Source organism: Anopheles stephensi, chromosome 3 (genome assembly GCF_013141755.1).
Source record: "Anopheles stephensi strain Indian chromosome 3, UCI_ANSTEP_V1.0, whole genome shotgun sequence".
Taxonomy (NCBI): domain Eukaryota; kingdom Metazoa; phylum Arthropoda; class Insecta; order Diptera; family Culicidae; genus Anopheles; species Anopheles stephensi.
Window position 1 is genome coordinate 61817888 of NC_050203.1, and position 27215 is coordinate 61845102.

The 27215-nt window shown below is 46.2% G+C and overlaps 2 protein-coding genes across 4 annotated transcripts in view; one reads left to right on the forward strand and one right to left on the reverse strand.

The window, feature by feature from the left end:
- Positions 1–10279, forward strand: part of LOC118513596 (epidermal growth factor receptor) — a 90810-nt gene extending 80531 nt beyond the window's left edge. Inside the window, exons 2-7 of one of the 2 annotated variants that reach the window (XM_036059598.1) lie at positions 3600–4317; positions 4396–4903; positions 4985–5156; positions 5232–5364; positions 5435–5742; positions 5821–10211. In XM_036059598.1, coding sequence (XP_035915491.1) covers positions 3600–4317; positions 4396–4903; positions 4985–5156; positions 5232–5364; positions 5435–5742; positions 5821–8270 — 4289 coding nt within the window. In that variant the 3' untranslated portion in view covers positions 8271–10211. Of the gene's footprint in view, positions 1–3599; positions 4318–4395; positions 4904–4984; positions 5157–5231; positions 5365–5434; positions 5743–5820 lie in introns of both variants that reach the window. The other variant, XM_036059597.1, reaches the window with a different exon arrangement.
- A 1358-nt stretch (positions 10280–11637) lies between these two features.
- Positions 11638–27215, reverse strand: part of LOC118509252 (paired box pox-neuro protein) — a 43807-nt gene continuing 28229 nt past the window's right edge. Inside the window, exons 3-7 of one of the 2 annotated variants that reach the window (XM_036049587.1) lie at positions 23619–23759; positions 23410–23489; positions 17303–17495; positions 12543–13384; positions 11638–12457 (exon numbers count right to left, since the gene is read on the reverse strand). In XM_036049587.1, coding sequence (XP_035905480.1) covers positions 12074–12457; positions 12543–13384; positions 17303–17495; positions 23410–23489; positions 23619–23759 — 1640 coding nt within the window. In that variant the 3' untranslated portion in view covers positions 11638–12073. Of the gene's footprint in view, positions 12458–12542; positions 13385–17302; positions 17496–23361; positions 23490–23618; positions 23760–27215 lie in introns of both variants that reach the window. The other variant, XM_036049586.1, reaches the window with a different exon arrangement.

The following is a 27215-nucleotide window of genomic DNA, read 5'->3' on the forward strand; positions in this document are numbered from 1 at the left end:
CTTACTGCTTCATTTCACCATCGCTTGCAGGTAACATTCCTGTGTTAATATAAATCACAGCGCTACAGCTTTACTGCTGCTGATTGACAACAATCGCTTTACTGTGCGTCGCTTTGCTTAACGCTCTTAACGGAGCAGTTGTGGAAAAAGGAAATGCGGCTCCACATTGGCTTGTGTGCGTATGCATAAAATATCAACCCTATTCAAAATCAATCCTACACGAGAAGCGATAAAAAAGCCTCGAAGCCTGTGCCAGAAATCAAAGCAATCAAAAACTTCGAGCAGGAGACTTACAACAAAACAATGTAAACGGTTTTACGGTTACAACCCGATTCCGATCGTTGTGGGGACCACCCCGAATTTATCGAAGACGCTCTAAAATGTATTCCAAACGAAACAACACCACCAAAGAAAAGAAAAAAAAACATCGAGCGTTCGTGATCGTGATCATGTTGCTTGTTCGCCTGCTTCGAGTTCTTGCTCACGCGGTTCACGTGGCCTGTTTTGCTTTTTCTTCTGGCGAGATGTTGTGAGTCACGATGAGTGCAAAGTGAAATGGAAACGTCAACTTATGCACGGACTGCATGGAGAAAGTATGTGTGACGATCGCAAATTTTCTCACCCTTCTATTATCCAGCCAGCGCGCCGGGGATACTTTTCTTTCCACTGGGTAAATGTCGTGAGAGTTTTGGAGGGAAAATAAAACGGAAAAATTTCATCTCGACCACATCACTCGCTGGATGTGTTGTCATTTTAATATCATGGGTGTATGGGTGGTCGATCGATCGACGCTATTTGTGCTCTTCCCAGTATCATTAACACTCGCACTGCTCATAATTCTAATCGAACAAAACGGTTCGTTCGGGGACGGAAGATTCGAAGATTCGATTTCCTACGCCATTACCATAACACTTCGCTTCATTCAACTATTATAATAATTCTTCTCACATTTGTACGCACATCCACCTATGGACAGCTCTTTCGGGGGTTTTGGGAGTGAGCCGAGACGACACGCGACCGTGCACAATACACACGGTCCGTTGTTTATGAGCGGGACCTGCAACCTGCCAACGCGCTTGGTTAGATTTTTCCCCACCCGAGCCGGACTTAAACGACTGCACAGTATTGCATTAAATCAATTTTATCGCCTTCTCAAAATGCATGTTTTTCCGCTGATTATGGTACGGCTGCTGCTAGCCGGTGAAGCACTTTAAATTAACCAACAATAAATTTACTACTAATCCGATTAGCGGGTAATCGGAGCCTATTGTCCCCGGGAGAGTTCGTTTTGCTACGGTTCGCTTTTCTGTATCGATTTCGGGGCAGCGCTGGAGAGAACACAGCTACAAAAAGTTGTTCAGGACGAGGGCTGTTGTGGTGAACGAGCTGTGAGATGAATGGTCCAAGCAAAGATAGATTGGTATTGAAAAGCTTTTAAAAACGCCTAAAAATGGTCATACACATCACACACAAGCCAGGTACGACTGTGGGGCTCACCCGCCACGGCGTGTAGGAGACCAAGAGCAGGACACGCACAAGAAAAAAAAAGCGAGAGTGTGTGGATTAATTTTAATTTGAACAGTGAGAGAGGCAAAAAAAATCGGGGACTACGCTGCCGAACATCTTTTGACCATCGCCCACCCCAAAAATGCTCGGACACGGTGGCGTTGTGGTAGGTTCGCCCGTGCGGTGGGCGTTGAAATCTCCACTATGAGTTCGGGGTTTGGTTTTTGATTTTAAATTTCGACTCTCAAAAAGTTTGCAGTTGATGTGTTTGTTTGATGTGTTAAAGCTTTATTATTAAGCTTTTAAGAGTAAAACCTTCCCCTATAATGCTCGTTTAACACACACACACATGTATGCGCGTGTTGGAACTCGGTCATATTCGCTTAATGCTTGCAAGGGAAATGCTCGGACCTCGGGGCAACCTTTTCTGCCTGCACTTTGGGGATTAAGCCGTACGTGTCTATAAATATGCTTGCTGCGCTGTCCACAATCATTGCTCTGTTGCTGAGTTTTGCTGTCGTAAAGCCCCAGTCTCTCCGCTGCGCTCGACTTTTAACAGTTGGTCAAACAATTTCAACACGCGGCTTGGGTATCCCACCGAAGGAGTGGTTCCATACCATGGCATACACACAAACAAGCAGCAAGACTCCACCACCGCTCCAGACCTCAAAGCTCGAAGAATGTTACGAACGGACCATTCCCTAACGCTCCACACCTAAAGGGTTCAGCCGGATCAGTTCGTACGCGTGGACAATGTCGAGCCTTAGCCTCTCGGAAAGGCTATAAACTGGTGATGAATGTTCGTTCCATACCTACCACATCATGCACGGCGCAAAACCACGGCGAACACGACGCGAAAGAAAATAATGGGAATGGGAGAAAAGAGTTCTATCCCAATCCTCAAGCCCCAACCAGTGGTGTATCGCGCTGTGCAGGGCTCCCCACGTACAACAGGGCAAACATGTATGGAGGGAAGAACCTTCCTTTTTATCGCTTTTGTCGTCGTACTGCCCGCGTGTGTGTGTGTGTGCAACTGTCATGTCGCCGAACATTGGTCCCAGGGCGTGCAAACAGTGTCACGGGAGTCTTCCCCCATTGGTCCTCCAGATCCCCCCAAGGCAAGTCACTGGGATTGTGGTCTATTTTCCTTCTCCATATACGTGACACTGGCAAAGTACTCTACTGCACGGCTTGACCGACGGACGAGTCTTGAGCTGCAAATAATTTAAAGAAGAAAACTACGAATCGGAGAAGCGAGCGAAAGATAGATGCCATAAAACAGAACGGACAGGAATCCTGATCAACGCCAACCGTGTACGTGTAGCACCGGCGTCCGAGAACGTTTGTGGCGCGCGAGGGAAACAGGCGAAAAAAAAGGTCAATAAAACGGCGTGTCTAAGTCTGCGCCACCAGTCCAGGCGGTTCATTATTTATTCATATGTCGAACGTGTGTGGCGTACCGAAATGGTCGCACCAATCGCCTGTCCCGGCGCAAAAGGTCGTCCTCTGGCCTGCGCTCTCGCACGCACGTCGGACGCCGGACTTTAAAGTGTCAACGGTGTCATCTAGAGCGCGCGGTATGTAGCCAGCGTGGCTTATGACACCGTGCTAGCAGCTGTTCTGGCCGGGAAGTCGTTTACGGTTGACCACACTAAACCGTCGTCGCGGGGACACACAATCAACTTCGGTGATAAATAAAACATCGGTGAACATAAAATTGTGCGACAGAAGAAAAAAAATTATGCCACCGAGACTCGTGGCTTCGAGATGGATCGTCCGGTCTGAGAAAGACTTCGCGAAATGAATTTGTCCATACAGATGTTTGGCCAGCAGGCAGCAACCTGCCGCTCGAGATTAGATAGTCCCACTGGAGCCGTTTCTAATTGAAGTTTCTCTCGTTCGAGCCCATCGTCACATCTGTCAGTGATAAGAATCAATAACGCTGCGATGGATGTTGGACACATCGCGAGCAGTGCTGTTTGGCACGTGCTGCCTGCAAAATTTCATAAATATTGATTAGAAGCTGGTTGCTGGTTGATTCCGTTTACTAACAACCTATCATTTTTTTCCCTCTCTTTTGCTCTCTCCCGCAGTATGCATCGGTACGAATGGACGCATGTCGGTGCCGGCGAATCGCGAGTATCACTACAAAAATTTGCGCGACCGCTACACCAACTGTACGTACGTGGATGGCAATCTGGAGATCACCTGGATATCGAACATCACCGACCTCAACTTTCTCCAGCACATCCGCGAGGTGACCGGGTACGTGCTGATCAGTCATATCGATCTGCCCCACGTCATACTGCCGGGGCTCCAGATCATCCGCGGCCGTACCACGTTCAAGCTGAACAAATGGGAGGAAGCGTACGGACTGTTTGTATCGTTTTCGCACATGAACACACTGGAGCTGCCGGCCCTGCGCGATATTCTTTCCGGCTCGGTTGGGTTCTTTAACAACTACAATCTGTGCCACATGAAAACGATCAGCTGGGACGAGATTGTGTCCGACCCGCAGGTCAAAATGCAGTACACGTTCAATTTCTCCTCCCCCGAGCGCGAATGTCCACCCTGCCATCCGTCGTGTGAGTCGGGATGCTGGGGCGAGGGCGCCCACAACTGTCAACGGTTTAGCAAGCTGAACTGCTCGCCCCAGTGCTCGCAGGGCAGATGCTTCGGACCGAAACCCCGCGATTGTTGCCATCTGTTCTGTGCCGGCGGATGTTCCGGTCCGACCCAGCAAGACTGTCTAGCGTGTAAGAACTTCTACGATGACGGTGTCTGCAAGCAGGAGTGTCCACCGATGCAGATGTAAGTATTTTGCATTGAGTCCTATTTGGCTTGGAGATTAGTGTTGAGATTAATTACCGATCGATTCCCATTCAACAGCTACAATCCAACAAACTACTTGTGGGAACCGAATCCCGATGGTAAATACGCTTACGGTGCGACCTGTGTGCGCAAGTGTCCCGAGCATCTGTTGAAAGACAACGGTGCTTGCGTGCGAAAGTGTCCGAAGGGAAAGATGCCACAGAACAGTGAGTGTGTGCCGTGTAAAGGCGTTTGTCCAAAGACCTGTCCGGGCGAGGGTATAGTGCATTCGGACAACATCGGAAACTATAAAGACTGTACCATCATCGAAGGATCGCTGGAGATTCTCGATCAATCGTTCGATGGGTTCCAGCAGGTGTACACGAACTTTTCGTTCGGTCCCCGCTACATCAAGATCGATCCCGATCGGTTGGAGGTGTTTTCAACTGTGAAGGAGATTACGGGTTTCATCAACATACAGGCTCATCACGAGAACTTTACCACGCTGAACTACTTCCGCAATCTGGAAGTTGTCGGTGGACGTCAGCTGAAGGAGAATCTGTTTGCCTCGGTGTACATTGTGAAGGTAAGGATGCAGGATGCGGACAAAGCACATCCCTAGAAGACAGCCAGATAACTAACCAATTCTTTACTTCGCTTCACGCAGACATCACTGAAATCGCTGGAACTGAAGTCACTCAAGCGCGTCAATTCGGGCTCGATTGTGATACTGGAAAATAGCGACCTTTGCTTCGTGGAGGACATTAATTGGAGTGAAATCAAGAAGAGTACTGATCATGAGGTGATGGTGCAAAAGAACCGCAATGCTACCGCGTGTCGTAAGTATTAATTTTAGCCACCTCGTATAATGCAGCACCAAAGGGGAAGATATAACGAGTGTCCTTCTTTTACAGATGCCGAGGGCATGCAGTGTTCGGAGCAGTGTTCCAAAGCGGGATGTTGGGGCAAAGGACCGGAACAGTGCTTGGAGTGCAAGAACGTCAAGTACAAGGGCAAATGTTTGGACAGTTGCAAGAGCTTGCCAAGGTATGTATCAAGAACTCTTCCGGTTCCGTGCTAGAGTCAACGCTTCTTACGAAATTCTTATCCTCTACAGATTGTACCAGGTGGACTCAAAGACCTGTGGTAACTGTCACGCCGAATGTGAAGACTTCTGCAACGGACCGAATGCGGACAACTGTGGGTCCTGCGTGAACGTGAAGGATGGTCGTTTCTGTGTTGCGGAATGTCCAATCATGAAGCACGCCATGAACGGAACGTGTATCAACTGTCACAAAACGTGCGTTGGATGTCGAGGACCTCGGGACACGATCGCTAAGGATGGTTGTATTTCGTGTGAGAAGGCAATTATAGGTAGCGATGCCACGATTGAGCGATGCTTGATGAAGGATGAGCCATGTCCAGGTAAAAGATCGTCCATAGAGTAGATACTCTCAACTAGCGTGGACAAGAGCTAACGCATTTTCTATCTCCCCTCCACAGATGGATACTATAGCGATTACGTGCTGCAGGAGGAAGGACCTCTGAAGCAACTGTCCGGGAAAGCGGTTTGTCGCAAGTGTCATCCTCGCTGCAAGAAGTGTACCGGTTACGGGTTCCACGAACAGTTCTGCCAGGAGTGTACCGGCTACAAGAAGGGTGAACAGTGTGAAGACGAATGCCCACAGGACTTCTACGCAAACGAGGACACTCGCATCTGCGTACCTTGCCACCAGGAATGTCGCGGTTGTCACGGTCTCGGTGCCGATAACTGTGACGAGTGTCGCAATCTGAAACTGTTCGACGGTGACCCATACGACAACTCGACCGCCTTCACTTGTGTCAACAACTGTCCCGCATCTCATCCTTACAAACGGTTCCCGCAGGAAGCGGGCAAACTTGGACCCTACTGCTCAGCCGATCCGCTTCAGAGTGGACTACGAATTGAGCCTCAAACACAGGTGAAGATCGTGATGGGCAGTGTGGTTGTGCTGGTGCTCGTGTGCATCGTATTTGGTGTGGTGTTTGTGCTCTTCAGCCGACACAAGAACAAGAAGGATGCGGTTAAGATGACGATGGCGTTGGCCGGCTGTGAAGATTCGGAACCGCTGCGTCCGTCGAACGTTGGACCGAACCTGACGAAGTTGCGCATCATTAAAGAGGCTGAGATTCGGCGTGGTGGTGTCCTCGGTATGGGAGCATTCGGCCGTGTGTTCAAAGGTGTCTGGATGCCGGAGGGCGAGAGCGTGAAGATCCCGGTCGCGATCAAGGTGCTGATGGAGATGTCCGGCTCGGAGTCGAGCAAAGAGTTCCTAGAGGAAGCATACATCATGGCATCAGTAGAGCACCCGAACCTGCTGAAGCTGCTGGCCGTTTGTATGACCTCACAAATGATGCTGATCACGCAGCTAATGCCACTTGGCTGCTTGCTGGACTACGTGCGTAACAACAAGGACAAGATTGGCTCGAAGGCGCTGCTCAACTGGTCCACCCAGATTGCTCGCGGTATGGCGTATCTGGAAGAGCGTCGCCTTGTGCATCGTGACCTGGCCGCCCGTAACGTGCTGGTCCAGACTCCTTCGTGTGTTAAAATTACCGATTTCGGATTGGCTAAACTGTTGGACTATGATTCCGACGAGTACCGAGCGGCGGGCGGCAAGATGCCAATCAAATGGCTTGCCCTGGAATGCATTCGACACCGTGTGTTTACGAGCAAAAGTGACGTATGGGCGTTCGGGATAACTATTTGGGAGCTGCTAACGTACGGCGCTCGTCCGTACGAAAATGTGCCGGCCAAAGATGTTCCGGAACTGATCGAAATCGGTCACAAACTGCCACAGCCGGATATTTGCTCGCTGGACGTGTACTGCATCCTGTTGTCCTGCTGGGTGCTGGATGCCGATGCGAGACCAACGTTCAAACAGCTGGCCGAAACGTTCGCCGAAAAGGCTCGCGATCCGGGCCGGTATCTGATGATCCCGGGCGATAAGTTTATGCGATTGCCTTCCTACACGAACCAGGACGAGAAGGACCTTATTCGCACGCTGGCGCCGGTGGCGATGGCAGCAGCAGCGGCCGCCGCTTCAACCGTCGATGTGCCGAGCACGATCGCCGAAACGGACGAGTACTTACAGCCAAAAACGAGACCCTCTATCATGTTGCCGGGACCGTCGGCGGTGGACCCGTCCGACGAGGTGCCAAAGTCACTGCGTTACTGCAAGGATCCGCTCAAGCCGGACGACGAAACGGACGGCAACGGCAAGGAGGTCGGTGTCGGTGGCATCCGGCTGAATCTGCCGCTGGACGAAGACGACTACCTGATGCCTACTTGCCAAAGCCAAAACCAGTCCACGCCGGGCTACATGGATCTGATCGGTGTGCCGGCGAGCGTTGACAATCCCGAGTATTTGATGGGTTCGACGCAAGCAATCGCGGGAGTTGCGCATGGATCCATGGGACCGCATACGCCACCGCCAAACTCTCCGCACGGTATGACCATGCAGACTGCGTCTCAGCACTCACAGATTCAACCGCAACCGATTCAACAGCCGCTCCAGGTACTGCAACATCAGTATCAACAGCAGCTTCAACATCAGCAGCAGCAGCAGCAGCAGCAACAGCAACAGCAGCAGTTACAGCACCACCATCAAAAACAACTCTCCCAATCGTCTCATCATTCGTCCGCATCCAACGGACCTTCCAACCCATCAGTCAGCCATACACCTTCCCTCAGCAATGCCAGCAGCAATGTCGGTCCAAAGCAGTCGGACTCGATCATGCAGCTGCAAACGAATGGCGCTGGGCTGCATCAGCAGCAATCCTCGCCACCGACGCAAACGATCGGCATCCCGCTATCGCCGACGGAAACGGAAGCGACCTCCTCCGAGCACGAGTACTACAACGATCTGCAGCGCGAGCTGATCCCGTTGCATCGCAATGAAACGACTGTCTAATCGTATCCCACCGTGAAGGAAACGGGTGGGGGTACGTCAACACTAGCTTGCCACCGGACTGAGCAACTCCCTATCCCCGTTTAGCCGTACAACGAACCGAAGTTGGGTGATTTGTTTTATTTTGTGTAAAGTTTATAGGATTTTGTTTTAGCAAGTAGCGATTTAGTGACCGCATGTGCCTTTCGGTAGCAGATAAAAAAGTCCAAGGATGGTATCCTGGACCGATACAGGAGCGCATTTAGGGGAAGAATGGTTTGATTGTACATAGACGAGATACGGACAAATATCATACATAGCTATTAGGGTGTGTAAGCATTTAAAGCACCTCGTTGGAACTAGTGCCTAAGCCTGCTAGCTACTTAAGCCCGCCGGGCAAACAGACAACCGTATTACATTTAAGCCCCTATACGAACGTAGTACAACAACAAGTGCAGCAATTTAGCGGAGCGTACGGTCCTGCAATGGTCCAACTTGACTTCAGTCGTTGGTACCGGCTGAAGAGGAAAATCAAACAAACAGTCAAAAAGATGTGCTCACAATTTCCGTTACGCGACATTTGCTGCCATTTCTGTGTGTTATCGAGCCGAAGCAAACTCGAACGCGTGTGCAACAGACGCTAGAGCTAGTGCGAGATCATCCGTGCCTCGAGGAAAGCCCGACGAGAGAGCGAACGATAGAGATGATTTTATTTCATTGGAATACCTGTGATACTACTTTTAAATTTCGTACTTTTACAACGCATGTGTGTGTGTTTTATTAAACGTAATCGCTCGCGGGTTTTGTTGAGATCCACGGGGAGTGAACGAACCACGGTTCGATATGCACACGGGCACCCTGATCGGCAGTAGCGCGCTACAAACCATCATGTTAAAGTAAGCTGTAACGAACGCAATGAATAGATTTCCAGTAGCGTAACCCATCATGATACGAATGTCGCATGGTTTTTGGAAGGAAGCTAACACATAACACACTTATCTTACCTGGCACATGCTGCTGTCCCATCCAATGTCCCACCCGCATATGCTTGCCTACGAATGCTACTTAAACAAACGTTCCCATGGAAGCGGCACTGAAAGGCGATGATTCTATCATAAGAATCGCGACTACCAGCAGCTCCTACGTCTACGTTCGTCTTTAGTGTACTTTTAAACGTTGTTTTACTTCGAGGCTAGATAAGGTCTCTGTCCTGTGTACTCCTCATTTGCAAACACTACGATAACAAAACATTCGGCTGCGTACTATTAGATTATTATTCTTAATCGTATCCAGGACTGTACATACTATACTGCATCCAATCCTTTCATAACGACTGCAATGGAATTCGATCGAATAAACAAATTTAACCGTATGTATATCCTTTAGGAAGCAATATATTGTACAGCTAAAGCTAAGGAACCTAGGGCCTAGTGGCGAGTGTTAGGGAGATTGACGTAATGAATAGGGGTTAGGAGCGGGCAGGAGCCGGCGCTCAGTAAGGAGTGAAGGGGTTTAATTGTAAAGTGCAAAACAAACATGTCGAATGCCAAGCGAACGCGGAAACATTGCCACCAGCCTGCAGTAGGGTTCGCATGTCGTGTCCGGAAGGAATGTAGTCCAGCACGAGCCAAGATTCACCGCAAACACTGAGCAAACTGAACAACGAAAGCAATTCTAAAAAGAACACAGATACACACAACGAGGGCAACATTTTAATGCTCAGCCAATACAGATTTTCCAGTTTTACGAGATCCTCTCTCCTTTAAAACGTATCAACGAAAGACGCGTATACTATTACGAAATCGTGCCATTTGTACTGTCTTCGTTTACACGTTTGCTGGCTGTTAGTGATATAAGATGCTTCCCGGTGTTTTGCGGATATGAATGTGAACTAGCTCGTGGAGTAACAGTGCGGGACACGGCGAGCCATGTGCTCCCAGCTGCTTGGTGTGATTTTGTTTGAAGCGAAATGTATCAAAAAGGTCCTTACTTGTTGACAGTTTTAAATTATACGTATTTTAAAATAATAATAATGCGTGTGTTTGTTTTTATTTATCGGGGAGATTTGGAAAGAAATTTGAATTTTGTTTTAGTCATTTAGTCGATACCAAACGATGCGACCGAAGATGGGATGGAAAAGATTCTTTAGAAAACCTACAAAGCCTTGCATGGAGCTCTATCAGTGGCGGATAAAAGGTCTATGAAGGTCCTGAAAGGAATGGTAGTTGAGGCCCCTTTAATTTAAAGCGGAATTTCCCTCATCGGCGTTGAGCTCCCCCATAACGGACAGGCTCCGAGCGGCCGCTCCCTTCTCTTCTGGGTTGATAAGTTCATGTGTCCATACGTTTTAAAAGAAAGTCTCATTCATCATACCGCTCAGAAAAAAACGTCCATAGGTTTTGCGTACCGTTAGTTGTGGCTGGATAATCAAGGACGATAATATTCTGGACTCTCTTCAGTAAAGTGCAGGCTTTGTAAGCTGATTGGCTTTGAGAGAGCCCAAAAATATACCCATATCAAACGATACATTCATATCGGTCGATGTGACCTTTATTTGCAACTGTGTACGAGTTCTCAACTTACTGGATAATTCAGCTTTTCCTTCAGATCCATTTCTCATTGATGTAGCCTGTGTTTTAGCATATACAACCACCTGGCATGCTGGCTAAAGAGAAGAAAACTTATGGGCCTATTCTACTCCTTAGCCTGCGTGCTACCCATTCGAAACCATGCGTACAAGCTGCAATGGCTGCGTACGTGGAAGGTTGCAATGGCTGCGTTTCGAGAAACCGCCGAGTACGCAGCCAAATTCGATTTGAATCGAAATCCGATTATCCGGGGATACAGTGTGAAAATAGAAATTACCAACATTTTGTTCGATTTTAAGGTTTTTTAAGAAATGATTCTATTTAATGTCAAATATTTAAATTATTTATTGCTCCCTTCAAAAGGCTATGTACCGATCGGCTTCAAAAGGGACATTAAACTATCCATAGCCTTTTATAAAACATACGAACGCAGACAGCTTTTTCCTGAAAGTGATTTTCGTCGGGGGGCGGTCCGGTGGCCGAGGGGATAACGGTGCTGCTCTTCACACGGTAGGACCGGGGCTCAAATCCCATCTAGACAGACACCACCTTCCCGCCGTTCGTAGGGCTGACTACTTTACTGCAGGTAAAATTAAGTCACAGAAAGCCTAAAATGGCAGACCGCGCGAGACCTTTCAAGGTTGATAGTGCCAAGGAAAAAGAAGATCCACGTCGAAGATAATCAATCGGAGGTCTGCATTACACCTTCTAAATAGAAGTTTCTTTCATGGAGTACACGCTTCAGGCTAAAGCGCTCAATAGTGAATCGTCATAGAAATAAAGGCACTGAAAACTCAATTTCCTTTTCACTTAAAGTCACAATTAGTTTATTGCTTTGCTAAACATTACAATAATAATAATACAGCTTTCGACGGGTGTAAGTGTGTGTGCGTGGTTGGAGTGCACAGGTCTATACTTGTGTGTTGGTTGGTATCTTACAGATAACTAAACCCTAGAAAACAATCAAAACCTAATCGTTGGTTAATAAATTAACTTATGCTACAAACAATTGCTTTCATCTTCGCGCCGACCTAATAATATCTTAATTTTTGCTAAGCAACGGTCCTTTACTGTTCTGTTCTTGAGTAAACTCCCATCTTTTTATGGTGTCGAACGAAAGAAGAAGTACTTCCATTGCTAGTGCAAAAAGTTCACTGGTTCTGTTCCGATCCTTCTATTGTGCTATTTACAGCTTCTAGTCTTCCACAGAGGAAGCTTCCCATTCCCTCCGAACAGAAGTTAATCACAAATTTCAATGTTGATACTATTTTCACTATTGGTATCGGTCAGCTTGGAGCGTACGACGGCCGACACGATGCTGCAGCCTTCAGAGTCCTCGCCGACCGACTGTGGCGAGGAGGATGACCGGTAGTCGGAGGAAGATTTGCAGCGCCCCGTAGTGACCGGTGTGGCGGAGGGTGAGGGACACGACTTGGACGGCGATACGGACGGTGAGCAGTGAAAGTGGTATTTGTCGTCGAGCACCGAATCCGAGTGAGCTTTACCGGGCGGATCCGAAACGCACGTGATGGTAACACGATCGTCAATCTTCTGTTTCTTGCTTTCCGGTTTCTTCAGCAACTCCTCGATGGAGTACGGATTGCGCTTCTTCGAAATGGATGTCTGGAACATTTTGGAGAAAAAAAAAACGTTTAAAATATTGTTCATAAACTCGCGTTTGGCGTTTTCGCGTGGAATATCAACTCACCCTTAGCTCGTCATGGTTATCCGACGAATCGTCACTGTTAACGTCGGTGATTTGGACCGGCGAGGACGATGCATTTGAAGCGGTCGTGTCACTGCGCAAGCTGGGATCAATTTGTCCCTGGAATGCTGCTCCACCACCGAACGGATTACCGTACGTGAAGTATCCGTGGGGAAAGGCAGCTGCTGCTGCTGCTGCTGCCGCTGCTGCCGCCGCCGCCGCTGCTGCTGACGTAGCATTGGAAGGATCCGAGCCCGGTACGGCCTGGCTCACTCCACGGTTCGCCGCGTAGAATAGGCTCGTGTTCCAGATCCAATGTTTCGGAAGGTATGGCATCTGGGCGGTGGTGGGTGCGATCGATGACACCGGAGTGCCACTGGTGGGGGTTGAGCGGGTGGAGGACGAAGGCTCGCTCTTGGAGTCGGCACCTTTTGGGGAGCTCAGGTCGGGCATGCTGACCGAGGGTGATGGTTTGCCGAGATGGTGTTGATGGTGTCCCGCTGCTAGGGGTTGCGTTTGATGGGGTGACGTATGTTGGTGATGATGTTCGGCAGGTTTGGAGTTTCCGGTCGGTGGGAGACTTTCGTGCTGAATGATATTGACAGCCGCGGTCCGTTGGACCATCGGACCTGGAGCTCCCGGCGGGGAACCGTACGGGGTGTGATGGTGGGGCATGTTGGGATGTTTCGGGGTGTGATCTGGGGACACGCCGGCCATACTGTAGCGGTACTGATTGAGCAGGGCTTGATGTTGTTCCAGCGTTTGACTGTAGAGCGGGTGAGATGACATCGCTTTGGACTGCATATAGGCGGATGATGAGTGGGACGATTCGCGGAGCATTTGTTCTAAAAAAAAGTGAAGAAAAGGAAAAATTGCTTTTAATAAATATCCTTATATTATTTACTGGATCATCAATTGTTGGTAGGGCTGGAAGGATGGAATGTGATTTGATCAGATGAAATTCAGAAACTCAGAGAATCAGATCATTCTCTTATTTTACTTCATCCCTCTTCTATTCATAAATAAAAACGAAAGCCTTATTTTGGTGTTTGTACAATATAGTAAAACTATAAACTGCACTAAATGCTGTAAATGCCTAAACGAAGATCCTGAACAATAAAACATAGTAGCGCCGATCTTCACACGGCAGGGCTGCGGTTCAAATCCCATCCGGACTGTTCTCATTGCGGGAGGACTGTCTATAGCTAACTACGTGGTATCGTTAAATCTAGTAAGCAAGAAATGAAAGGCATATGACCCAAGAGGTCATTAGGCCAAAGAAGAAGAAGAAGAAGTCTTTCGGTTTGTTTGTTTCTTTCGTGATTTGTGATTAACCTGTATTGTTCAAAATTCCTTATCAAAAAAGACAACTCAAAAAATTTAAAATGTTCGTCTCATAGGTTGACTTTCAAGAAGTAAGTTCCAACCGTAATTCGTGAAGTAATACCTTAAAATATTTCTGTAAAATTAGTATAACTATCCCTCAAAGCAACTAATCCAAGTTCGACCTTGAAATATCGAATCGACCTCTTCCCTAAGCTTCTTCCAACCCACGGCGTTTGATCCCAATCTAACCTGGTATGTAATTTAGATTTTCTCAAAATCTTAAAACACTCCGCTCAGCTTAGTAACGAGAGAGGCAAAAACAACATCTCTCGGAAGCAACACCTCAAACCACACCATTTCCACACCTTGGCCTAACGATCGGTTGGTCGTACAGCCGACCATTCATTCCGTCTGGCACCTTGAGCTGCATGCGGTGTGCCTCCGGAATTTGCATAAAAATCATGATGAAAGGATGTGTGTGCGCACAGATCCGATTTCCGCGCCTTCTTTTCGCACCATCGCACTTCAAGCGCAAGCGCCCGACAGGCAAAGAAACCTCCCGTACCACAACTACAGCTGTTTGTTTGCCAACGCTGGCGAAAAAGAGCGAGCAAAGCAAAGAAAACATGTCTAAACCGCTCCCTTCATAAACCAAACAACGGTCAAACGGTGCGACCGTACGGGGTAAGGCTCAATTAGGGAAGCTCGCTGCCGAACATTGCCTCGTTCGGCGAAGAACGAGTTACATTGCTTCCGAGTAGTGATTAAGTGACCTAATAAAGTGCGCAATCTACCATCGAAACACGGCCAGGACGAAACATAACGTCCGGACGGTCCTGCACCGTGATCAGACTGACCGACTGACTGATTGTCTGTCAAGAGGTCTCTCATTACCGGTTCATATCGCGGTACAATTATCAAATTGCAACCGACAGTGATCGCACAGCTCGTCTTCTGCCCGGCACAGCTGAAGACGATCCTCAACGAACCTCGCACAATTGCTGCCAATTTCAAAGGGGCCAAACGAATGGAAGAATCGAAACAACGCTCAAGGATGCACAAGACGCAACACTCTCCCTCTCTCTTGCCGAAAGTGCATCTGGCGCATGGCGCAATGTTGGGGAAAATGTGGAAAAAGTGTGCTTCATTGAATGATTACATTCTCCGCAATTACGTACGTACCCATTATCGTCTGGACCGGGAAAAGGACTCGAGCGCACGCATTCGCCTCCGGGGCGTAAGTGAACGCCAACAAAAAGTACACATCAATTGCGCCCTTGCGCCCATCACTCATACTCTCATACCCAGCCGAGATGGCGTGCGCCGCGCGTAAGGACACCTTTCTTAAGTGAAATAAGCGCATGATCATCATGATCATGTCGGTGATGATGAAGATGATGATGAGGTTGTCTGCGCTAATGGACTGTTCTTTGACTGCAATGAGACTCAATGGAGCTACCTCACTAAGAACCCTCAATTCCGGACATGACATGGGGTGTGGGATAAATTATGCAAATTTAATTAACCACAAAAAAGAGCGCTTTCTTAAAAAAACACACACACACTCACACACACACACAGAAAGCGCAATCTTCTGCTAATAGGTGTCTTAATGTCAACAAATTTGTCATCCCAAGTGCATGTTCGGCCACAGCCAGCCCGCCCGTTCGCACAAACGTGTTAAGGTAAACGGTCGCTAACGGGTGGTCAACGGGTGTGTGATAATGTTGTTAAAATTGCCTTCCCCCACTGATTGCCACTGATACGGCGTAATGAGAAAATTAAGTGATGGTTTTTCGCACACACCACAAATTAGTGAGCCTGTCAAAGTGACTTCAAACAGCTTGTCAACGCGGTGCCATCGAGGTGCTTTGCTTTCACTCACCGCAAGCTGACAGCTGAGGTGTAATGAGTGCAAAATGGTACGCTACATCATTAGCAGAAGATTTAAGAAGAAGAAGAAACAGAAAAAAAGGCACACCAACGATCTTTTGATGGTGTTTTAGGTTATCGATCAATCGCACTCGATATGCTAGAGGGGCCTTAAATATTTTGTTGCCTTTTTGGAATCGAAAAGCGTGGGAATCGTGGAAGTGGCGGCACTTTTTCCGTAGGTTATTTAATATACGAGACATGCGTCGTGTTGGTTATGGGGATCCAGTGCAGTTACCGAAGATGAAACGGATGTTAAAGCTTGAGAGTAAAGGTAGTTCAAAAGTAAATGTCTATAATAATAAAACAAACTCGTATAATCATTACCCCTCTTAAAAAAATTGTTAATTTTTGCTTTAATGTTTAAAACAAATTAAAATGAACTTCTTCTCACAAGAATTATCTTTGGACGAGAGAAAAAAATCTTGGAGGATTTAACTGCGGATATGACGGCTGATAATACTTTACAGTAATCTACTTATGTTTTTATGTTTTCATAAACTCATAATATTTTATATTAATTTACAATGAATCCTGGGCCGTGAGGACATAGTCCTTCATTGTTGAAGGATCACACTGGATTTTTCACACTAGGGATTGAGTAAGGAGATTTCAGATGCTTAAATTTCGGCGTATTTAGCGGCCATGATCCTTATTGAAGAATTATGCCTGCTAGTACGGTGGAGACATTGAGGCGTTTACATAGGTACATAAATTGCCAATGTTTTGGAAAATGAGAAAACGCTTAGTTGAAATGGATAGTCCTGTCCGAACGGTTCTCCAACCAATACTGTTCCATCAAGCGCTCGATGGCTTAGTTTGAGCTCAGACCTTGCTTTTCGCTTTAACCTTGCACCATTATGCTTGCTTGGTCTCTAAAACATTGTATAAGCTTTTGAGGGACATTCTGGTACATGTGACAGCAGCGTCGGTCTTCACACGATTAAACCGCAGTTCAAATATCAACTGGGCCGTTCCCCCATAGTGAGGACTGACCATCAAACTATGCGATATCAGTGAGTATAGTAAGTCAAGAATGACAGGTATGGCCTTAAGAGGTCCTTAAATCGAGTAAGAAGAAGCTGCTTGATAGCTGACGTGGCCTAATAGTTAATTGAACCTAAACGAAAAAAGAGATTTAAAGGCTTCGAGCCATCATTTATTTGAATCATCCTTCTCGAAGTCATTCTAAAGTTATTTTGATTTTATAAAATTAAATTAATAGAAAGCTTGTTCTAGAAGTTCATTTAAACTCACTACAGCATTGTTTGAAAGAATGCCGAGGCTGCCAGAATTGCTCATTAATAATTGTTTCTTTGTTTCCCTGGTGCTGTAATTGAATTTTTTACAACATTCCTCTACCAACATTGTAGCCTTAACATCCCTCATAATCACCATCAACAAATTGGCCACTTCACACCTTTCGGATGCACACACTCAAAACCGTACTATAATCGCGCATGCAACACGCAGCACATGCAATTTCACACCGCAACAGTACTTACCGTTCGAAGTCATGTCGTCCGTCCACATGCCACCGTTCCGCAGTATCCGGTTCACCGAGCTGACCGAGGGTATCGTGTTGGGGTCGCATATCCGCTGGGAAAGCAGCTGATCCCGGATCTCCCATGCAAACATGCCCGGATTTTCCTGCTTGAAGCGTAGAATTTTCTTCACCACCGTCGGCGTGGCCACTTGCTGAAAAAGCAAATCGTAAGGAAGGACAAGCAAAAAAACAAAAATCTTTAGCAATGGAACGGTTAAGGAGTAGAAAATTGCTACATGCATGCAGTGTGTTCGGCAATAAACGTCGCGCTTTTGCCTTCACGGCATCTTTCAACCGATCCACCGGCCGGATCCACGGTATGGTCATTTATTATATTGCCACCATAAATTTGTGCTCTTTCAACGGCTTATCAGCGAGGCTAAAACAAAACCCCCTCTGCAAGCGCAACGCAACACACGAGGAAAGGGGAACGGGTCGCCCGTTGGGGATGGGAAGTCATCGGCAGTTTGCACTCCATTATGTAAATCATAAGCATGTAGCAACCATATCGTACTGACCGCGAAATTGCACCAATAAATCGTACTTTGTCGCATTTGAGGTGGTAATTTGTCGTCGACCCGCCTGGAAGACGGGTGCTTGGCCAGCCGAAAGCATCAATCATATGCTTCAATTATAAATCTACGCCTGTAACGTGCCGAATGCCATAACGTGCCGAAAAGGTTGAGATTTTTTTATTTGGTTCCAAGAACGTCATCAAATGCTTTTTGGAAAAGGATTTTGGTGTGCCTGTGTGTGCCAAGGGGGTTCCACCGGGCAGGAATTTATGGTCGCCAAGGTATGCATCGCCAGCCGGACGTTATAAATCGTTCCGTTTTACGAGATTGGCAAAAAGGGCGAAGCGAGCTTTATTGTCGGGAAAATTGAAACAAGCCACCGGAGGAAGAAAAAACAGCTTAACCCCGTCGAGATGGAGTTGATTAGGGGCACTAGTTTACGGTAAGGTAAATTAGTATCTTAAAGTCTTTCCCTAAAATCTACAAAAAGGCCCTTAAGCGAGGGGACCGAAGAAGAGCTGCTAGAAGTGGAAATTTTATGGAAGAAACTGTAATTCACGCCAATCGGCCCACTTTCAGGAACGAAACGACTTCCAATAACGGAACAGGGCTTTTAATCGTTATCAAATGCTTCAAAGCAGTGCGTTTAATGGAATCGAACCGAAACCATTTTTGGAGGGTTGAAACACATTCCAAGGGTGAAAAGAAATCAAGATAGAGAAAAACAGATTCTGGGCGTTCGTTCAGTGAAAAAAAAACGTCCCTTCTTGGACCAACTTTAGATTTACGTGAGGATCATAACCATTGAGATAAGTAAACAATGTTGAATTTCATTAAAGCTATCGAATAGGATAGGACAAGAGGGTCTCTTAAATGTCGCCAGGAAGCGATCGTTAAAAGAGCAAAACTTGTTTCGGTTCTATTCCCTTTTACGAAATACCTTTTTGCTATAAAGTGCTATAAATGTGGGTCTAAGTACCACTCCGTTCCATTACAATTAGTACACACACTCACGAAGGTCCCAGCAGTACGCTGGGTAATTGCTACAAGGTAAACTACTCCAAAACATAAATCGTTAAAGGCAACGCTTAGCCGTTCCTTCGCCCCCAAAGATTAATTGAATAAATTGCAACATGCCATTGTATTCAAATGTCGGGTTGGCGATAATTTTAATTGCAATCGCATTGTTCCATCGGTCCGTGTTCCGAAGGTTTCGGTTGCGTTACCTTCGTCCTGTTTTATTGCACAGCCCTCAGGGTGCAAGAGCTTGCCAATCACCGCCCAATGGTCTGGGAATGCAGAATGTGGCCGTTCTGTTCGTTGCAATCGATCTACCCCTATCGATCAGGGTTATTCCTGGCCACCAGGTGTTCCCTATCTGTGGCGTCGCGTTCGCCTTGACTCGATTTGCGGTCGTAAAATAAAATTATCGACAGTCGCGGCCAGCCACATCCATATTTTGTAACATTCTACCACACTCACTGGGCGCCTTTCTAGCTTCAAGACAGCAAAGATTTGTCGGAAAACAGTGAAAATTATTTTATGATTAACCATTACGAAACGTTGGGGACGGTCTCGGGACGGATTCCCGCACCACGGCATCGTGGAGTCTATGAATATTTTACAAGATTATTAACACCTTCATCGTGGCGTGGTGTGGCGTGAGATTCATGCAGCTGATCGACCGTTTATGGTCGACCGAGAGTCCCGCTCGGATCATTATATTGCACGGCATCTGCTGGCACGGACTGTGGCGATGATAGTATATCATTTGTTATGGGCAACCATAATCGGCCACTGCTGGGTGTGATTTTATCAATACCGATCAACATCAATGTAAGCAACGTTTTGCTGCCGAACAGCATCGCGACACGACACACTGTCAGACAGAGCGGTACTGAATTGATTAGCATTCTGGGGCAATGTGGAGCAAGTAGTATGCGACGGAGGAATTTATTGTGGAATTGTGTGTTGAAAAATGACTTTTTCTTGAAGTATTTAGATAAAATATGAAATGTAATAAAAATAAATGGTGCTGCTTATATTAGATAAAGAGAGTCTTCTCTCCTCTTCTTCTTCCTTGGCACTAACAACCCTTGAAGGTCTCAAAAAAGCCTGCCATTTCTGGCTTTCTGTGACTTGATTTTAGCCGTACCTAAGTAGTCAGAGACCTGCGTACAGGGAGACTATCTGGATGGGATATGAACCCCAGTCCTGCCGTGTGAAGACCAGCGCCGTTATCGCCTCTGCCACCGGACAGCCCCGATAAAGAGAGTTTCATTTGAAATTTAAGACCAAAAATTAAAAACTAAAAATAAATATAATTAAGAAAACCCTGTGAAGCTACGACGTTTGTAAAAAGGGATAAGCGTGTGTTAATACTCTATTTGAAAATCTTTAACTCGGCTCGTTATTTAAAACTGAATTATTTATTCAAACAGATGGTGTATTTCCACGTTACTGCAAGGCCCTTGCTCCCTTTTCTTATTAAAGTCTTTACCTCAAGAAGGGATAATTTTAATAAAAGAAACAAAAGAATTTCTAAGATCCTCCCGGTAAAAATAAAATGTTTTCAACCTTTCAATATTCAACCGCAACAGAAATCACCCAACCTCTAGCGAGCGAAGCAACGCCTTGAGAAAAAAGGAGGAGTTATGCTTTCCTGAGCAAACGACAGACAACAACAGTCGCGCAAGAAGAACCGCGACCACAACCCACCGTTCGGATGCTGGTCCGATGTCACTGCGCCTGTCCCTTTCGTACGGTGCGATGCGATGCGAAGCCGGTGAGAAAATCCATTCCAGAAACCAGAAATGGAACATGTAAACGGTATGCTACACACGGGACCGCCATAAATCATACAGCAACATCAAACATGCTAGATATCGCGTGATATCATCGGGATCGTCTCCCCTGGAAAGGGATTTGTCTCACACCGGATACTGGCTACCGTGTGGTCCGTGGAGATGGCCGTCGGGGGGGTGCGATTTAGTAAATTTAAATTGAATTTTATGACTCGGTGACGCTTATCGGTCACCGTGATCCGAAAAGAAAGAGGCAACGAGCAAAATCCACTGCCCGGAGCTACCTGTCACCGATGCTGTGTTCCCCGTTTGTTGTTTCCCCTTTCTTTGCTGGTGTTTTACTTTTAAAGTTTCTCAAATCGAACGATGGTGTGAACATGACATCGTACGACCACCGGCGTGGCAACAGCAACAGCCCCGAGGACGACACAACCATCCTTCAGACACATCGATTCCCGCCAAATAGCTATAGCATTAGCATAAATTAAACCGGCTCCCCCAAAAACCGGCCAAAAATGCAGCTGTTCCGGTGCACAGCAAGCAAGACACTGCCCCCGAGCACACATCAACACTTTGATTCGGTTGCATCGCAAAATGCACGAAAAAACAGGCATCACATCCAATTATCATTACCGTTTAATTATGTCCCGCTTTCCGACGCCAAATGCGCTACGATACGATAAGCTTCGCCCGTCGATAAGCTCTGTGTCCGGGGAGCAGTGTGTAGAAAAGCTCCACAAAAATGAATGATTACTTTTCCGGTGATTTATAATTACTGCTGGCTCACTCTGATGCTTCTCGCCAGCCGAAACGAAACTCATTAGGTGGAGCGTATTTTGGGGAAAATGTGTCAATTTTCCCACGGCCATAGGGGAACAGGGCGGGGGCGATCATCTCCGCAGGGAGCCGTGAATGTGATAAACAAACTCCATTATCAGTGCTGGCAGTCTGCAGAAGTTCAAACAAATCACATCGTTGAACTGGAACGTGTTAAGGGTGAACTGGAACGTTCCGTCTGGTACAGTATCGGGTGGTTTTCCCCAGTATTCTGTATCGATTGGGTTTCCCCCAAATAATCAATCGTTCCAGGAAAAAATAAAATTACACAACTAATTAGCCATAGTATTTTTTTCTAAGACCAGAAAACTTAGTTCATACAAATATTTCATAACCGTTTGAAAAAGTGTCACAATTTAAGGACGCTGTTAGGATACACTCTCACACGTGATTCCCCGCGTAGCGTGCTCAATAATGTTGGGATATTTAGATGCATGTCAACATTATTACCCTAATCATCAATCAAACCCCACTCACCACCGGTGGCGCACGACAACCAATTTCCCAAACCCTAGGGGGTAACGTGGTCGATACTGCGGTGGACTGTGTTCACCCGGGGGGGTTCACTAAATCGTATCATGGTGCCAAACAAAACCCATGGGGCACCAAAAAGAAAACTTTCCCCTCCGGCTGATAGTGGGTGATAAGTGGGAACAATATTTCCGGTAGCACGCTACATGGAAAATATCTCGTTAAAGGTGATGCATCCAAAAATGGGTAACTGTTTGTCATTCGAATCATAGCTATTCAAACAAATCCTTCCAACGCCGAATGCTATCTTGCATGTGCATGCTACCAGTAATAAAATAAATAATGAATACATTTCAATAACTCCTCATCAAGGGTGTCGTTCAACAGCTGCCACGTATGTGTATTGTCCTGTAAGGAACAATTAAAGTTTATTTCTCATAAATACTTTTTAAAGCTAGCCACAATGCATTGCATCATAAAGAACAATTACAATTAGTTATAAGTACCCATCGTACGATCGTGTTGTTCATCATGAGCAAAGAATAAATATTTTAAAACAGTTCATCAAGATGCCATAAACTGCTCTAAAACTCCGCTGTAACATAATTCACCCAAGTTCATCCCGAGTGAATCTCTCGTGTACACACCCTACGCTTCACATCTTGATAGTGCCAGCAAGCGAAAATGCAAGCGTGCTACCATAATGGAGATCTTTCCCAACGGTCATGCCATCAGCATGTGCACTTTAACCCTGGTTTTAAAACATGGAGCCAAAACGGAACGCAACATGACAGTGACACATTGGTTCACATTATAAATAATTATCCTTTATTCGATTCGACGAGCCGGCCCTCTGCTATCTCCTCTTTCCGATCGGGCTTTCAATTTCGGTTTCATAACTTTAGCGTTTTTTTTACACATTTATTGTTTCCCCCAATGATGGGGTTTGGAAACATTTCTAGTTTCAATAAAAAGTACGCGTCCTCTACACGGATCACGCAAAAAAAGTGTGATAGAGCTATGGAATTAGAGGGCTGATGAAGAGACAGAGAGAGTGCGAGACTCAGTTGTTTACGACACGCAATTAGTCGTCCGAGCCTTTCCAACTCTGCGTTGGATAAACGTTCCTTCCAAGGACCGGAAGGATGGCTGGAAAGGAATCCATTTTGTTCCAATCCCCCTCTTCTGTATTTTCTTTCCACCCCACAGCAAGGACGTGTCACAAAGTGGTCGGAAGTGTAAGTGTGTCCTGTTACAGGCAGTAACACACCACCATCGGCCGCATTTGCTTCACAGTTCATTAACGGCACTCGGTTAAGGCTCGGTGGATCGATCCCCGATGTATGTTGCGTTGCAGGAATAATTAAGATGGCGCATTTCCGATAACTCACCCTCGCGAAGAAGGTTTCCTCTTGCTGCAGGCGTACCGGTCTTCTTACCTTGGTCTTGCTGCCACCGATGGAACCGGGCCGTATCGATCCTGTTTCGTAGAAGCGGGTCAAAATTTTCGATACACATCCTGCAGGAGGAAAAGGAATAAGAAACCGCCCCGAGGCGAATGGTTAATCTATCGATTTAATTAGCTTTCTTTGGCTGTAGAGGGTGGCCTCGATAGCTGGTGTTGCAGGAGGTGGAACAGCGTACTTACCATGAGACACGAGAAGCTGCCGGGAAATGTCGCACGGTCGGACGCCCATCAACGCTAGCTCGACGATTCGCCGTCGGACAATGTCCGGCAGGGGTCGACCGTTGACGAAGACTCCTCCCAGCTGGTTGACACCCGCTTGGCCTACAGCGGAAAAACAAGAAAGCAAGACACATAGATAGAAGTTAGTATAACGTGCAAAGGGGGGGAAACTATCACCCCGAGGGAGCAAATAACTCAAGATAGGACACACAGAACAAACACGGAAGCTTTAAAAGCCTTAAACCCTCGCAGGCGGTCGATATCAATCGATCGAACGCTCGACTCACCACGGACACTGTGGCTACGGCTTTGCTATAAAAATATCGCCTGGCCACGTTGGTTTGTGTCGGTCAGGAATTTGGTTTCGGGTTGGCGGGTTTTCCAATTCCCAAGTGTGGGGAAAATTGAGCGACCCGAGCGTCCCAATTAAACCGCTATGCAATCCACGGCAAACGGGGCGTTCTACGGGCTCGAAAGTTTCACACCACAAAATTTCACGCAAACCTGGCACCGGTAATGAGATCAAATTTGCACCGCCAAGGAATGGTTGGTCGGAATGGCAATTTTCGCAGCGTGCGTCCGTTCGCTGCATCGGTGCTTTGTCATAAATATAATTGCGTTATGAAATGCCTCGACGGATGGAATTCCGCGACATTGTGTGTTTTGGTGGGTTTGGGGGGGAGGGGTGGTGCTTTTTTTCTCCCGTTGTTCTTTTTGGCGGCCTGTCTGCGAATGATCCAGTGTGACGAGATATCGGGAGCGGAATGTCAACGGGCAAGTTTCCGGTGCCGGTTTTTGGTGTTAAATGGCTTGAATGAGGTGGACAGGATGAATCCAGAGAGGCATTCCAACTTTTGCTATCGTTGTGTAGACGATTTCTTTATTATTAATAACCGAAACATAAAACAGGTTGTACAGAGTATAACCCAAGTATGTTTATGGTAAAAAATCACATTCATTAATATTTTCAAAATTTTCAGTTTATGTTAAAATGGTACTTCTTAGTTTTACTGTTAGATTTTTCACATAGCAAAACTGTAACGATTATAAATCTTATTCACTTGAATTTTGAGAAACCCTCTTGTTAAAATATAGATAAAAATTGTTAGATTTATATTACACTAACTGAAAGAGAAAATGCAAAAAAAGTAAAGATGCAACAGTGGACAAATAGCAAAAGTTGAATATAGCAAAAAAGTATATTGAATCAACATTAAATTAATAATTAAATACAACAAGACAAATACAACATAAAAGAAGCATAACTTATAATGTAAATTAAATTCTTCTTCTTCTTACTTAGCCCAAAGACCTCTTAGGTAGACTTAAAGTACCGCAGAGTTGGATAGTCAGTCCTCACACTATGGATGAATGGCCCAGATGAGACTTGATCCTCGGTCCTGCTGTATAAACCCCTGCGCCGTTATCGCATGTACCACCGAGCCGTCCCAATTAATTGAATTGCAAAGTGTATAAATCAAACAAGAATTAAATATAAACATTTTAAAATCTTTCTGTTAGTTAGAAAGCCAGCAGCATTTAGTATTACAATAAAAAAAAATACAAACTCACTAGAAACGAGTAAATACGTCAAGGCGCAAGTTGCAAACATATTTTCGCATGTAATAATTTGTTAGTACACAGTTCGTTCTAGTGGATTTGAAATAAAAGCTACAGTAATATCATCCAAGAATCACAGTTTTTAATGGTTTTGGTTGGTAAAATCTTCATAATATCCTCAGCAAAACAAAACTTACAATATATTGTAATGTAACCTCCCCTTCCGTGTGAATCTAATACCACGTAAAAACATCCTTATATTAACATTACAATTCCACACAACAAAAGTCCCACCGTCCTACCTTCTACGGACCCCATTGCATATTGCTAGGACATACCAGAGCCACAAAACATTGCAACTTATCTCCCGCCTTAAACCCATCAGCTCACATCAACTTAATTATAGGCTGTGCAATAATTAAAGTCATCCTTCGGTCACGTGCCTCACAGTGTGAGCGTTCCATCCATTCATCCGTCCTGGCCTCCTTCTGCAGTGAGAGATACAACAACCAAAGCACACCCCGAAGCGCACCAGAAACACCAGACACCTGCAGCAGCGTAAGCTAATGACAAAATTGCTAACCTCCCATCAAAGTGCATTTACTTCAATCAAACCGAAATTGGGTTAGAGCTGTGGCAAGGAAGGATCATCAACCACTGGCGCACTGACACATTAACGAACGGGCTCCCGGCCAGCTGGATCCTTGCCCGCGCAGGGATGTCCTTTTTAACACCCTGCGTAATGCAAGCAAGAAATGGCAAGCACCTGGTTCTCGATGATTGTAACATACGCACAAAAAGTATCCTTTCCTAAAGTGTGGCTACGAATAACGACTTTTAGGATAAAATTTGTAGCAGAGCTTTCGCGGGTACATGAGTTCTACTTCCGTCGGTGCGTGTACTGATCTTGTTCCCTTAGTTTTACCGTCGGTGCTTAACCGAGAGTGCAGAACAATTTATCATCGCACGAGCACTCGAGCTTGCAAATGTGTGTTTATCTTTTCCATACTTCCAAGTACCACGCCTTGTTCTGCTGCAGCATGATGCTTCCGCCGAACAACAAATGAGGGGCACGCGACTACGTAATGCATTGTAATTACACTCTTCGAGCTCTCGCGTCAACCGCCACACTGAACGATTCCTCTGCAAGCAGCTGAGTTGAGAGATTTTTGGTCAGCCAAAAAAAAACACACACGAGCTTAAAGAGAAGAAGTCCCAATTTTGACCTTCAGATCGAGTAGCTGGAATGTGGAGGATTCGGCAAGGATGTAGGTTTCTGTGCCAAAGTGTCTCGCGCTGAGCGTGTGGTTATGCCGTCTGTGTCTGTTTTTCGCTTAACACACACACACACATACAGATCCTTGATTACACCTGCGACAGACGCATAATTTGAAGATGGCCCAGAGAATCGCCCAATTGCATACTGACTGGTCGCATACCACGCAATTACGGTGCAACCGATCGCGCCTGAGTACCAGCTATTTGGGTAGTGAACCTACCAGGCCTGAAGGCTGTGTAGCTAATGACGCTAAGCAACCCGCGCTGGAAGATGTGCTGCAAATGTATGGGTCGGTGTGGTCGCCACCAGCATAAATCAAATATTGATACGACAAATTCGGGTCTACGAACATAGCCGCCGGGGATGTTTATGCAAAGTGAGAACCTATTTCCCCCTCCAAAAAAAAAACTCTCTTAAGCCTTTCTGGCGGTTGGTTGATTTAGAAATTGAAAACGCGAGCAAATTAGTGATCCTTACAAACGCAACGATTGGAATGTACAGCTGGTTCTGCTAAATGCAGACATACGTCCAGGCTGCAAGCATTCCGTGCATTCGAGCTATAACATCGCTGTTCTAATGATGCTTTTGATGTTAACTCTATTTTAAACAAACATTTCCATCTTATGCTAATAGAAGTCTCTTTTGAGCAGCAACCATCCAGCGCTCAACTTTGCTGCACTAACACGATGAAAAACAAAACGATCCGAAGCAGAACCTTG